Source organism: Mesoplodon bidens (assembly GCF_964165515.1).
Source record: "Mesoplodon bidens genome assembly, chromosome: 3".
Lineage (NCBI taxonomy): Eukaryota > Metazoa > Chordata > Mammalia > Artiodactyla > Ziphiidae > Mesoplodon > Mesoplodon bidens.
The window spans coordinates 135,658,578-135,673,465 of record NC_138178.1 but is presented as its reverse complement, the minus strand read 5'-3'; the positions used below and the strand labels follow the sequence as shown (position 1 = coordinate 135,673,465).

The following is a 14,888-nucleotide window of genomic DNA, read 5'->3' as shown; positions in this document are numbered from 1 at the left end:
GCAAATCAGTCCTCTCTAAGTAGAGCCCAGGAATGTGCATTTTTAATGAGCTCCTCAGAAGATTCTTATAAATTCTGAAGTCTGAGCATCACTGCCCCCATAACCACTGGGCTACCCCTGACCTCCTAAATCAGAATGGCTGGTGCTTGGGTCAAATAATCTACATTTTGACAAATGCCCCAGGTAAATCTAATGCAGACTGACCACAGACCATACTTTGGGAAACAAAAAGGGCCTGGGGTGAGGAGGAAGAGAGATCCTGGAAGTAGGAAGAGACATCTCTCTGTGCCTTCATTTATTCATCTATAAAACTAGAAGAACAGAGCTTCCCTGGTGGCGCAGTGGTTGAGAGTCCGCCTGCCGATGCAAGGGACACGGGTTCGTGCCCAGGTCTGGGAAGATCCCACATGCCGCGGGGCAGCTAGGCCCCTGAGCCATGGCTGCTGAGCCTGCGCGTCCGGAGCCTGTGCTCTGCAATGGGAGAGGCCACAACAGTGAGAGGCCCGCCTACCACACACACAAAAAAAAAAACCCAAAAAAACTAGAAGAACAGAGTGGTTATGAGTATTATATAAAAGAACATTTGAAAAATCCTGCTTCTGCCTCTTCTTCATTCGAAATAATCCAGATCTTCATCATTTCCCACCTAGACTGCCACGGATGTTTCTGCCTTTGACTTCCCTCCTCGACCCCATACTCCAAAAAAAAAAAAAAAATTGCATCCATTCTCTGAAATAAAATCACCATCACTGGTTATCCGCCACGACAGAAAAATATCAAAACTTTTTGGTTTGGCATTCAAAGCCCTCCACAATAAGACACCAAACTACCACTCAGCTATCTCTTGGCCACAACACTTTAAATATTGCAATTTTGTAGTCTGTGCCTCTGCACAAGCTGTTTCTCTCTGCCTACAATAAACAATATTCAACAAATATTTGCTGGGCACCTACAATGTACCGGACACTGTTCTAGGCACTGGAGAGACAATGGAGAGTAAAAACAGACAAGGTCTGCCCTCATGGAGCTGATTCTAATAAATAGAAAGCATTAATCAAATAATCACACAAACAAATGGTGTAACTTCAACCATGGATAAGGGCAATGAAGAAGAGGGACATGGAGCTGACCCAGGCTCTGCCCCTGGGAAAGCATCTCTCTCATGCCCAGCCATGGATACTCCCTGTCCTGCGTTTTTTGTGTGTGTGGTACGCGGGCCTCTCACTGTTGTGGCCTCTCCCGTTGCGGAGCACAGGCTCCGGACGCGCAGGCTCAGCGGCCATGGCTCACGGGCCCAGCCGCTCTGCGGCACGTGGGATCCTCCCGGACCGGGGCACGAACCCGTGTCCCCTGCATTGGCAGGCAGACTCCCAACCACTGCGCCACCAGGGAAGCCCTGTCCTGCTTTCTTAACTCTGTCAATTGCACCTTTTTCTCTAAGAGACTCCATCTTGAAACCTCAGAAATCTCTGACTCCTGCTCTCCATGACCCTTTCATCAGTCAGCAAGGACTATCTATTCTTCCTGGAAAATTTATCTCACACCTCTCATCACTGGTTGCCACTGACACCACCGCAGTTCAGGATTTTGATTACCTCTCACCTGTACTACTGCAATAACTTTCTTTTCCTCCACTCTATCTAACATACTCCTGCCTGGTGTAACCTAAAAATTTTCTTTCCTTCCTTTTTAAAAAATTGCTGCTCAGAAATCTTCAGTAATTCCCCCATTGAATCTGAATTCCTTAACCTGGCCTTCAAAGCCTTCTCCCATGCGGCCCCTACTTAGCTCTCCAACCTCACCTCCCACTATCCCCCACTGGGACTCCTTTGTCAAACTGATTTACTGAATAGGCCTGGCATGTCCCCCGTTTTGCACCTTTATGTACATTCAGTTCCCTTCATCCTGAATGCTGTCTCCCCTGAAACCAGGGCCCAAATTTAACACATCCTTCCACACTCATTTGATGCCACCTCTTTTCCAAAGTCTTCTTTGGAAGAACTGCATGTTCCAAAAACAGCCACAGCAATATTCCTAGAGCTAGAGGCTATTTCCTCTCCCCTTGAAATTGAGTGGGCCTCAATGCGGTAGAAGTGGCACCACCTGGCAGGTGCCCACATGTTCTCTCTCACAAATATATGTATAAATACATATATACAGTTGACCCTTGAACAATACGGGTTTTAACTGTCCAGATCCACATATACACGGATTTTTTTCAATAACTAGGCATTATAGTTGAATTGCTGTTGGTTGAATTCTCAGATTTGGAACCACCGAGACACAGGGCCAACTGTAAAGTTGTATTCAGATTTTTGACTGAGGGAAGGGTCGTTGCCCCAACCACTGTGTTGTTCAAGGGTCAACTGTGTGTATCAACACACACACATACAAATATATCACACACTTGCTTGCCCGGTGGGACCCATCAACCATACTGCGAGGAAGACCATGCCACATGGAGAAGATATGTGCAGGTGTTCTGTGCAATAGACCCAGCTAAGTGGCCAGCCAGCATTAACTGCCCAACGTGTGAGGGAGTGAGCCTTCAGATGACCCAGCACCTAGCCCTGGGGTCAACCTGGCTGAAGCTGAGAGGAGCAGAAAGGTGTGATTCCCACCCAGCCCTACTCAAATTGCAGATTCAGGAGCAAAATAAGATAATGTTTTAAGCCACTAAGGTTAAAGGAGCAGTAGATCAGTAGAACACCTGCATGATAACCCTGCCCGGAAAGTGATCCTCTACCTCCTCTGAGCTCCTGTTGCGTGGGGGATAGTCTCCCCCCGCCCGCCATTGCTAACCTCTGCCACACCTAGAACAACGACTCACACGTAGGAGGTGCTCAACCGACTGAATGAATGAAAATTCATAGAAGGACCTAAGAACCCTCTGTTTGAGAGATGATGTGAGTTAGTTAAGTTGGACCGATCACTAAGATGATTGTGATTATCTTTAAAAACAACTAATCGGGCTTCCCTGGTGGCGCAGTGGTTGAGAGTCCGCCTGCCGATGCAGGGGACACAGGTTCGTGCCCTGGTCCTGGAAGACCCCACATGCCGCGGAGCGGCTGGGCCCGTGAGCCATGGCCGCTGAGCCTGCGCGTCCGGAGCCTGTGCTCCGCAACGGGAAAAGCCACAACAGTGAGAGGCCCGCGTACCGCAAAAACAAAACAAAACAAAACAAAAAACAACAACTAATCAAATTCCATTTTGGAGAAAAACACGATATGTTCTGCTTTTGAGCAAGAAGAAAGACCCAGTAGGACAGGAGTGGGCGGTGCAGCACTGTCACCAGGCCGTGGCCCGGCGTGGGTTTCTAAGTGTTTGGTGCTGCTCAGGAAGGGCAAAGGCTTCTCTTTCTTTTTTATAAACTAAACGGAGCGCCTTTTCCTACCACGTTTACTGTATAGCTGCCCTTTCACAACCCCAAATGGTTCTTCCTTCGTTCCTTTCCTTTCGTAGCGGACAATAAAAAATAAACGTAAGTTGAGCGGAAACGGGGTGCGGGCAGTCAGAGCGGTGCTTCGAAACGGCTGCTCAGGAAGCGGCCTGGGACCCTGAGGACGAGTCGGGATCTGCATCAGCGGGAGGTTCCTCACTGTAACGCCACCTCGGCGTCGCTAAAGTACTTCCCCTGGGCGCCCCGTCCCTCAGCCTTTTGCTGCTGGGCTCTTCTTTCTGCAAACAAAACGTGGCACGTGCTGGTCGGGGGCCGTCCCCACCCCGGCTTGCGTCCCGCGGGCCTTTCTGCGGCGGCGGCGGCGCCCGAGGCCTGGCCTCGCTCCGTAGGCCCAATCATCCCCTCCGCCACCGGCCCGGTCAGCGCGTCCGCCGCCCGCCCAGCCCGGCCCGCCGCGCCTCCGCCGCCGTCGCACTCACTTTTCCACAGGCGGCGCTTGAACGCGGGGTCGCCACGCCGCTTCCAGTCGAAGCACACGCAGTAGCCGAGGAAGGCGACGGAGCCACAGGCCGCCAGGGCCACCAGGAGGCCGAGGACTGTGAGGACGTAGGGCATGCGACCGCGGGCGTCCCACGAGTCGAGCGTTGGGCGCGGCTCCGCCAGCGCGGGGAGTCCGGCCGGCCGGCAGGGGGCGTCGGCGTGGCGCCTCTCCCAGCCTCGGGGCTTCCCGTGCGCCGGGCCACGGGCGTGAAGAGGTGAGCGTCGACGCCTCGCACCTCGGCCGGCGGATAGAGGAGGAAACTCAGGGTCCTAGAGGACGCGTGTGGGAGTCTCACAACCACCGAGTAGGAGAGCTCTGTTCGAACCCAGGTCGGTCGCACTTCAAATTCCGAACCCCTTACCCAAACGCACCCCAGTCCCTCTGTCTACGACGCCCATTCACGCGAATCGCAGTATGTCGGGCATCTGGTTAGCTGAGGTACTGATCCTTCTTAGGCCTCTGTTCCCTCAACTGAAACTTTGAGTCATAACTCTGGTCATCTCCTAGTTCACAGTACTGCCCACGGAGCACCTGGACACTAGTCCATATTCCCCGACCTGGTATGCTTTGTCACCTGCAAGAACCCAGCAGCAGTCCGAAGTCCCCAACCACCTTAGCTCGATAGCAGGAGGTAGGAGGCATGTTGAAGTAATAATAATAGTAACAACAATAATAATTTAGCCTAGAAAAAAACGTTAATTTGCTGGTCTGGGCCGGGCCTGACAGCCAAAGGTCCCAGAGGAAAATCAACTCCAAGAGACCCATGACACTTACTAGCCTAGATGCTTTTCTAATACTTGCCTTATTCAGCAGACATAGAAGAAAGGAAGTAAGACGCTCTACAGCCATGAGCCACAACTACTGAGCCCTCGTGCTGCAACTACTGAAGCCTGTGTGTGCCTACAGCCTGTGCTCCACAACAAGAAAATCCACCACAATGAGAAGCCTGTGCACCACAAGGAAGAGTAGCTCCTGCTCACTGCAACTAGAGAGAAAGCCTGCACACAGCAATGAAGACCCAACGCAGTCAAAAAACAAAGAATTCCAGTAAAGCTTTTTCAAAATTGAGATAGCATTAATAATTGTTCTATGATGGATGATAGCTCTCTTTCTTTTAAACAGCGTTATTGAGGTTATAATTGGTATACAGTAAATTCCATATATTTAAAGTGCACAATTTGGGACTTCCCTGGTGGTCCAGTGGCTAAGACTCTGCACTCCCAATGCAGGGGGCCTGGGTTCGATCCCTAGTCCAGGAACTAGATCCCACATGCCACAACTAAGAGTTCACAAGCCACAACTAAAGATCCCACATGCCGCAACTGAAGATCCCACGTGCTGCAACTAAGATCCAGCGCAGCCAAATAAATAAATATTAAAAAAATAAAATGTACAATTTGATGCATTTTGACATATGTATACATCCATTCAACCATCACCAAAATCAAAATAATAATCATATCCATCATCCCCAAAAGTTTCCTTGGCCCCTTTTTTTAATCTGTTCTTCTGCTCAACCTTCCCTGCCTCCCCCACCATCCTCTGCTTTGTCACTATAGTTTGCATTTTCTAGATTATTATATACAGTTGACCCTTGAACAAAGTGGGGGTTAGGAGTGCCAATTCTCTGCGCAGTCAAAAATTGTATAACTTACAGTCTGCCCTCTGTATGCGTAGTTTCACATCCTCAGGTTCAACCAACCTCAGATTGTGCAGTACTATAGCATCTACTATTGAGAAAAATACGTGTAAGTGGACCCAGGCAGTTCAAACCCATGTTTTGCCAGAATCGACTCTAAATGGAATCATACAATGTGTACTGTTTTATTGTCTGGCTTCTTTCAATCAGCATAATGATTATCCATGTTGTTTTATCAGTAGTTCATTTTTATTGGTAAATAGTTTTGACTTTATGGATATACTACAATTTGTTTAACCATTCATCTGTTGATGGACATTTGGATTATTTCCAGTTTTGGGCTATTACAAATAAAGCTGAGGGAGTTCCCTGGTTGTCTAGTGGTTAGGATTCCGGGCTTTCACTGCCGTGGCCCAGGTTTAATCTCTGGTTAGGGAACTGAGATCCTGTAAGCTGCGCGATGTGGCCAAAATTTAAAAAGAGGAGACAAAAAAAAAAAAAGACTAGCACTTACAAAAATAAAATTAAAAGGATTAAGAAAACAAAACAAATAAAGCTGCTATAAGCAATTGTATACAAGTCTTTATATGACACCTTTTCTGTTCTCTTAAGTAAATACCTAAAGGTGAAATGGCTGGATCGTACAGTAGGAGTCTGTTTAATTTTTTAAGAAACTGCCAAACATTTTTCCAAAATGGCTACACCAGTATATGAGAGTTCCAGTTCCTCCATATTGTTGCCAGCAGTTGGTATGGTCAACCTTTTTAAATTTTATCGTAATAGGCAGGTAGTGGATTCTCACTGTGGTTTTATCTTGTATTTCCCTAGTGCCTAATGATATTGAACACTTTTTAAAAACAGACTTTATTTAGAGAAGTTTTAGATTCACAGGAAAATTGATTGAAAAGTACAGAGGATTCCCATATACCCCCTGAACCCACACAAGCACAAACTGCTCCCTCCCACATTAGAGTGGCACATTAGTTATAATCAATGAAACTACATGCACATCATTATCACCCAAAGTCTATAGTTTACATTACGGTTCACCCTTGGTGTTGTACAAATGTATAATGATTTGACAAAGGTATAATAACATGTATCCATCCTTATAGTATCATGCAGAATAGTTTCACTGCCCTAAAATCCTCTTCACTCCACCTGTTCATCCCTCTCTCTCCCCAACCCCTGGCAAGCATTAATTTTTTTTTACTGTCTCCATAGTTTTGCCTTTTACAGAATGTCATATACTTAGAACCGTATAGTACTTAGCCTTTTCCATGTCTTTTCATGGCTTGATAGCTCATTTCTGTTAGTGCTGAATGATACTCCATTGTCTGGATATACCACAGTTCATTCATTCACCTACTAAAGGGCTTGGAAGCCTCCAAGTTTTGGCAATTATGAATAAAGCTGCTATTAACATCTGGGCAGGTTTTTGTGTGGACATGTTTTCAACCCATTTCAACCCATTTCAGTATATACTAAGGAGCAGGATTGCTGGATCATGTGTAGGAGCATGTTTAGCTTTGTAAGAAACTGCCAAACTGTCTTCCAAAGAGGCTGTACCATTTTGCATTCCCACCAGCAATGAATGAGGGTTCCTCTTGTTCCACATTCTTGTCAACACTTGGTATTGTCAGCGTTTTGAATTTTTGCATTCTAATTAGATGTGTAGTGATATATCTCATTATTTTAATGAGACATAATGTGGAGCATCTTTTCATGTGCTTATTTGCCATCTGTTTATTTTCTTCAATGATTGTGTCTGTTAAGGGCCTCGGAACATTTTCAAATCTGTTGTTCGTTTTCTTATTGTTCAGTTTTAAGAATTCTTTGTTTATTTTGGATAAGTCTGCTATGACTTGAATGTTTGTGTCCACCCAAAATTCTTATGTTAAAATCCTAATCCCTAATGATGGTATTAGGAGGTGGGACTTTTGGGAGGTGATTAGGTCATGAGGATGGAGCTCTCAAGATTGGGATTAGTGCCCTTATAAAAGAGACCCCACAGAACAACCCATCCCTTTCTACTCCAGAAGGCCCTCACTGGACCATGCTGGCACCTTGATCTTAGAATCCCTAGGCTCTGGAACTATAGGAAATAATTTATTTGTTTATAAGCCACCCAGTTTATGATATTTTTGTTATAGCAGTCCAAACAGACTAAGACATAGTCCTTTATCAAGTATGTCTTTTGCAAATATTTTCTCCAGTCTATAGCTTGACTTCTCATTCTCTTGATGAACACCATTTGTATGTACTTCTTTGACATTCATGTATCTTCTTTGGAGAAGTGTGTGTTCAAATATTGTCTTTTTTTTTTTAATTGCATTGTTTGCTCTTTACTGTTGAGTTTTTAGAGTTCTTTACATAGTCTGGATACAAGTCCCTTATCTGATAAATGCTTTGCAAATATTTTCTCCCAGCTTGTTTCTTGTCTTTTTATTCTTTTAACAATGTCTTTTCAAGAGCCAAAGTTTTAAAATTTAATGAAGTCAAATTTATCAAATTATTCCTTTATGGATTGTGCTTTTGGTGTTGTATCTGAGAAGTCTTTACCTAACCCAGTTACGCACAAGGTCGCAAAGATTTTCTCCTGATTTCTTTTTTAAAGTGTTATGGCTTTAGGTTTTGTAATCCATTCTGAGTTTTTGTATATGGTGTGAGGTATGGCTCCAAGTTCATTTTTTCTGCATATGGATGTCCAATTGTTCCAGCACCATTTCTTTAAGAAGACCGTCCTTTCTTCATTATATTGTCTTTGCACCTTTATGAAAAATCAATTGTCCATACATGGGAGGCTTATTTCTGGACTCTCTTTTCTGTTCCATGAGTCCAGACTCTCTATTCTGTTCTATGGGTCTGGACTCCCTGTTTTGTTCCAAAACAGTCTGATTACTACAGCTTTATAATAATTATTGAAATCAGGTAGCATTGGGCCTCCAGCTTAGTTCTTATTCGAGATGATTTGGCTATTCTAGGTCTTTTGCATTTCCACATAAATTTAGTAATTAGCTCTATCAATTTCTACAAAAAAGCCTCCTGGTGTTTTGATTGGGATTACATTAAATTTGAGAAGCAAAAAAATTCCTAACAATATTAGGTTTTATGACCCATGAACAAGGTACATGTCCTCATAGATTGTCTCTATTTTATCTCAGCAATTCTTTGTAGTTTTCAGTTTAGGTCTTTCCATCCTTTGTCAGATTCATTGTAACATGTTTTTATGCTATTGTACATGATATTTTTAGAATGTCAATTTCTGATTATTTATTGCTAATACATAGAAATACAATTGATTTTTATAATCTTGCATCCTACATTCTTGCTAAACTCACGAGTTTGAACGCCTCTGATTTCTTTTTTCTTGAATGCTTTAGAACCTCCAATACAGTGTTAAATAGAAGTAGTGAGAGTGGCTTTCCCTGTCTTACTCCTAATCTTGGGGAAAATAATTCAGTTTTTCATCAAGTATGATGTTAACTATAGATTTTTCATAGATGTCCTTTATCGGGTTTAGGAAGTTGCCTTCTCTTCCCAGTTTGTTGAGCTTTTTTTTCAGGAACCGATGTTGGGTTTTTTCAAATGCCTTTTCTGCATCTGATGGTTTTTCTTTTTTAATTTGTTAATAAGCTGAATTATATTGATTTTTGAATATCAAACCAACCCTACATTCCTGAGATAAACCCTACTTGGCCCATGTTGTATTAACTGCTTAATATGTTGTTGGATTTTATATGCTAAAATTTTGTTTAGAATTTTTGCATACATATTCATTAAGGATATTGGTCTTTAGTTTTCTTTCCTTGAAATGTCTGGTTTTGGTGTCAGAGTAAAGCTGGCCTCATAGAGTGAATTGGCAGCATTCCTTCATCTTCAATTTTTTGGAAGAGTTTGATGAATTAGTATTATGTCTTCCTTAAATTAGTATTAGTATTATGTATTCCTTAAATGTTTGGTAGAATTAATGGTGAAGCTGGACCTTGAGTTTACTTTGTGGGAAGGTTTTTTAACATTAATTCCATTTGATAACAGATATAGGGTTAATCAGGTTATATATTTATTCTTGAGTAAATTTAGGAAATTTGTGTCTTTCAATGAATTTTTCTATTTCATCTGAGTTGTTGAATTTATTAGCATAGAGATGTTCATAGTATTCCTTTATTATCCCTATAATAGCTATAGATACAATCTGCAGTGATGCCACCTTTCTCATTCCTGACATTGGTAATTTGTGTCTTCTCTATTTCCTTTCCTAATCAGCCTGGCTAGAGGCTTATCAATTTTAAAGATAGTTCTTTATTTTTGAAGTCTATTATTGGCAAATTGAGTCCATTGTGCTAAAATCCTGCTCTACCAGAGCAGTACATGGTATGAAAGCACTCTACTGATCCAATGAATGAATGAAAAAAAAAAAAAAAACCCACTGATTTCTGCATGTAAAGTCCTTTTAATATTATTACTCTCTTTTAGACATTAACCATTTCCTTATCTCTTATGTCAATTATTTAGGACTAGTAAGATATAAATCAGCAAAATTGCCAGAGGCCAGGTTAAATGCTTGAGGATGTGCTCCAAGAGAAGACTAAAGGGAGATGAGGCAGGTGACTGGCACTGAGGAGAGAAGGAACCTTGAAACAATGAAGAAAACAGATGGAGGCTGAAGACACAGTGAATCAGAGAAAGTATAATAAAACTATAAGGCAGGAATCTTGGGATATTAAACTAGCAATTTAAACAGGATGAAACAGTATAAACTCTAGTAACAAGAAATGAAGGTCATAAAATCTAATTCAAGAGTGACTACTCAAAGTCATTACAGTAAAATACTCAATTTAATAGCATCAGTGTTTCAAAAAGATATTTGAGAAATGTTCAGAAATTAGAGGAAAAGGTTACATAAATTAGCTTCGGTAAATTATAAAAAATAGGATTTCTATTTATACTCAACACTGAAAAATAATATACTGGGTCTATTTTATCTATGTTAGCAGGAAGATCTTAAGATTTCTGGTCAGATGAAGGAACCTCAAAAGGGTCATAACATATGTAGGTGGGGAAAAAGCACAAATCTCTCGCTTTCCCCAGGCTAAAAAAAAATCACTGACTTGATTAAACTTGAGTTTTGTACTAGCCAACCACAGTGACTTTGGGTTTGCATGTTCCCTATGCTTTTTTGTTTTAGAAGATTGTTTTCCTTTACATTCAATCTGCACACATTTAAAGTACACCTTTCATTAATTTTCATATATGTGTACACCCATGAAACCATCATCACAACAACCAAAATAATGAACACAACCGTCACCCCCAGATGTTTCCTTGGCCCCTGTGTAATCTCTCCCTCCCAGGCCACCCACACCACGACCCCCACCAACTTTCCAAGAACCCAATGACTTGCTTTCTGTTGCTCTAATGTGTATTTTCTATAATTTTATATAAATGCAGCCAAAGTGTGTACTCTTTTTTGACTGGCTTCTTTCACTTAGCATAATTATTTTGAGATTCATCAAATTTGTTGCCTGTATCATCTGTTCCTTTTTACTGCTGGGTTGTATTCCACTGTATGGATATGCAATAACTTATTAATCCATTCACCAGTGGATGGGCATTTGGGTTGTTTTAAGTATTTCTTATGAATAAAGTTGCTATATGTGGACATGCTTTCATTTCTCTTGGCTAAATATCTAGGAGTGGAATGGCTAGGTCATATGATTAAATTTTTAACAAACTGCCAAATTTTTCCAAAGTATTTGTACCATTTTGTATTCTCACCAGCTGGGTAAGAGATTTCTTGTTCTTCTGCATCCTCCCCAACACTTGGTATGGTTAAGGAGAACTTACAGGGTCTGGGATTCTGCTCAGTAGGATTTATAAGCAGTCATTTATAACTTAGCTAACTGTTTGAACATGGGCAAATCACTTGACCCTTCTAAATATCACAACTATTAGAACTGCTAAAAAACAAAAATGTCTGACAATATCCAGTGCTGACAAGGACGTAGTGCAGCTGGAACTCTTGTGTGTTGCTGGTGGGGAGGCAAAATGGTACGGTCATACAAAAGTTACTCCTAAGTGTTTACCCAAGAAATGAATATTTACAGTGGTTCTATTCATAATTATTAAATGTCTTGTCATAGAGAAGTTTTTAATTTTAATGCAGTCAGATTTAGTTTAGGTTTTTATTTAAGAGTAGGTTTGGATAAGGATCAAAGAGAATTTCTGAGAGCAGTTAGCAACTGGTGAGAAAGGTGCCCCATCAAAGGAACACTACCAGTAAAATCTGTGTTCACAACTATCTTGTTAAAGCTTAGCTATTATAGGGCCAATTGTGGAGATAATGACTGCATCACAGAAATGGTTAATTCTAGGAATCACTTATGGACTTCCCAGGACCATTCATCGTTGGAAACCAAGGGAAACTTCAGCAGTTTATTATCTTCCATCAGAGACCAAGGTTCTCTAGAGGATAACATGTACTGGAATATAACAGTAAAGGAACTAGTTGTGGGATTTGCAGATAAAATATAGGATGCCCAGTTAAATTTGAATTTCAGATAAATAACAATTTTTACATGAGACATACTTATACTAAAATATTACTTGTTGTTTGACTAAAATTCAAATTTAACTGGGTATCCTGTATTTTTATTTGCTAAATCTGGCAACCCTAAACTGGTGAGACTCTTGAATCAGATTGTCTTGTTTAATGTAACTTAGCCTTGAGAAGAAATCCAATTACCTGTGCAGAGTAATCATATCTTATATTTACATGGAAGTTCCTTAAGTTTTTCAAAAGTAGAACTTTGATTTTGCATGGTATAGCTTACAAAATGAAGATGGCTTCATAATTATGCTAACTACAAATTCCAAAATTATAAACACTGCCCTTCTTATTCTGTTTAAAAAGATATAATGGGTCTCTATGAATAAAAAAGGTTTTGTTGTCCTTCTCAACATGGAAAACATCATTTGATTTTGTTAATAAATGTGAAGGACTAAAAAAATATTTATATGCTGAAAACACCAAGTATGTATTTGTTAGAAATTCCCTATTAGTGCAAACTCCATTTTAAGAGTCATTCAACCTTCACTAACGACGAATGCTATCACATACTGTAGTCTTCCTGTAATGGAACAAAAGTCTGTCTGTAACTGCATGACAGTAATGGAAGAGGGAAGGGAAGAAGAAACAAGGAGAGGAGGAAAAAGAACTCATCAGCTTAAGAATAGTTTAAGTTGGGGATTAGACTGTTAAACAAGTTTTACATTTTTCAAATGATACTTTTAAATCACTTTATGAAAAGAACACCAAAGACAACTTTTAAATGTCGGACTTTGTGCATAAAGATCACTGGTAAACATACAATGGCAATGCAAAAGTAATTTTTCTCAATTTAAGTAAACATAGCTTTTGACCATCTTACTATACGTTAGATGCCGGACCAGGCACTTTGTGGAATACCCCTGTGACTGAGGAGTACTTAGGGAACTAAACATCTAGTAGGGTAGAAAGACACAGGCATAAGTAAATGCAATATATTCAATACAAGGTGAGTTGTCAAGTAAAATAATACAGATTGAAAATGCTATGAGAGCAGAAAAGAGTGTGATATTCTGGGGGGTGGTAAGAAGTCAGCAAAAGCTTCCTGGAAAAGTGGCTCTTGAAATGGCTCTGGATAAGTAGGGATGAGATGGGGTGGGGGGACAGAAGGAGCCAGAGGCCAAGGTGGGCAGGTGTAAGATTTAGGCAATGCCTAAATAACTCTGCTTTACCTGGCTCCTGCTTCTCCTGCCTCAGGTCTGTTCTCTTACCACCAATTTCTCCTCCTCAATATGCCTGAGCATTTTACTCACCATATCTCTCCTCCCATTTGTCTAACCAATTTATAATCCCCACTGGGGCCCAGTTTTACTGTTGCTTTCTCTGCAAAGTCTTCGCAGACCATCTTTGCCTTCAAACTAGTTGGGCTCTGTATCGTTTTCTTGTGGCACACCATAACTTCATCTGCTTATCACACCTGCAGTTTAGAATTACATGGGGGCTTCCCTGGTGGTGCAGTGGTTAAGAAACCGCCTGCCAATACAGGGGACACGGGTTCGAGCCCTGGTCCAGGAAGATCCCATGTGCCGTGGAGCAACTAAGCCCGTGTGCCACAACTACTTAGCCTGCGCTCTAGAGCCCGTGAGCCACAACTACTGAGCCTGCGTGCCACAACTACTGAAGCCCGTGCGCCTAGAGCCCATGCTTTGCAACAAGAGAAGCCACCACAAGAAGCCTATGCACGGCAACAAAGAGTAGCCCCTGCTTACCGCAAATAGAGAAAGCCTGCATGCAGCAATGAAGACCCAATGCAGCCAAAAGTTAATTAATTAATTAATTAATTAATAAAAGAATTACATGGGATAATTGTTTAACATATAACTCTTTAGATTATGCAGTCCACAAATACAGGGACTTTTTTCTGTCATGTTCACTGTTAGGTCTCCTGAGCCTTAGCACAATGCCTGGCACATCAAAGATACCCAATAAATTTTTTATGTTCAAAAATTCATAAATTTTTGATGACTGAATTCTAAAATGTGTGGTTGAATATAGCTTCAAATGCTTTCACAATGTTAATAGCTATGTTGTACTACAGGGCGTGTAAGAAAGGTATATAAGCAAATTAATAGCATGATGCATAAAGATTTCCAATTAAAAGCAATTTCGTAGAAGACATAACATATATGTGCTAAATACAAACATCTTTCTTAGTGAAGGGCAGGAAAACTAGAAATTTAACATAAACAGTAATAAAAGCACACATGGAATATTAAAACAGAAATCTCCATAATCTTCAAATAACTTGATTTTATAGATAGCACCTTCCATTTTAGATATTAAAGAGTATATTTTTATTTTTTTAGTCATATGCAAGAGCTATCTACTCAAAATTTAGCTAATCTCAAAATATGGTCAATATTTGAATTTAATACCTAGTCAATATTCTTACAAAATTCAGTAACTTTCATAATCCTTTCCAGCCCCCCAAAATACAAGGATTTTAAGGGTCCATATACCCATTCAATGAATTTATAATTTTACTCTCTGTAGCAAGATCCCAGTACATCATTACCAGATTTATACTGATTAGAAAGGACAATATTCAAGCTGATAAATCATTAAAATATCTAAGGTATGAATCTAAACTTGCCTCCTAGTTCCAACTGTATTTCAATGACCCACTTTTAAAATTTTTATAATTAAGTACTAGAAATATTTAATTTTCTATTTAAGAGACTGAAGAATATATTGAATATGC

At 41.0% G+C, this 14,888-nt stretch overlaps 1 protein-coding gene across 1 annotated transcript in view; it reads right to left on the bottom strand.

The window, feature by feature from the left end:
- The window catches only part of TOMM20L (translocase of outer mitochondrial membrane 20 like), a gene marked incomplete at both ends in the record, with an annotated part of 10,374 nt that extends 6,359 nt beyond the window's left edge, over window positions 1-4,015 (bottom strand). The window contains 2 exon segments of the mRNA XM_081229094.1: window positions 3,635-3,678; window positions 3,880-4,015. Of these exon segments, the coding sequence (XP_081085220.1) occupies window positions 3,635-3,678; window positions 3,880-4,015 (180 nt within the window).
- Window positions 4,016-14,888: the final 10,873 nt, after the last annotated feature.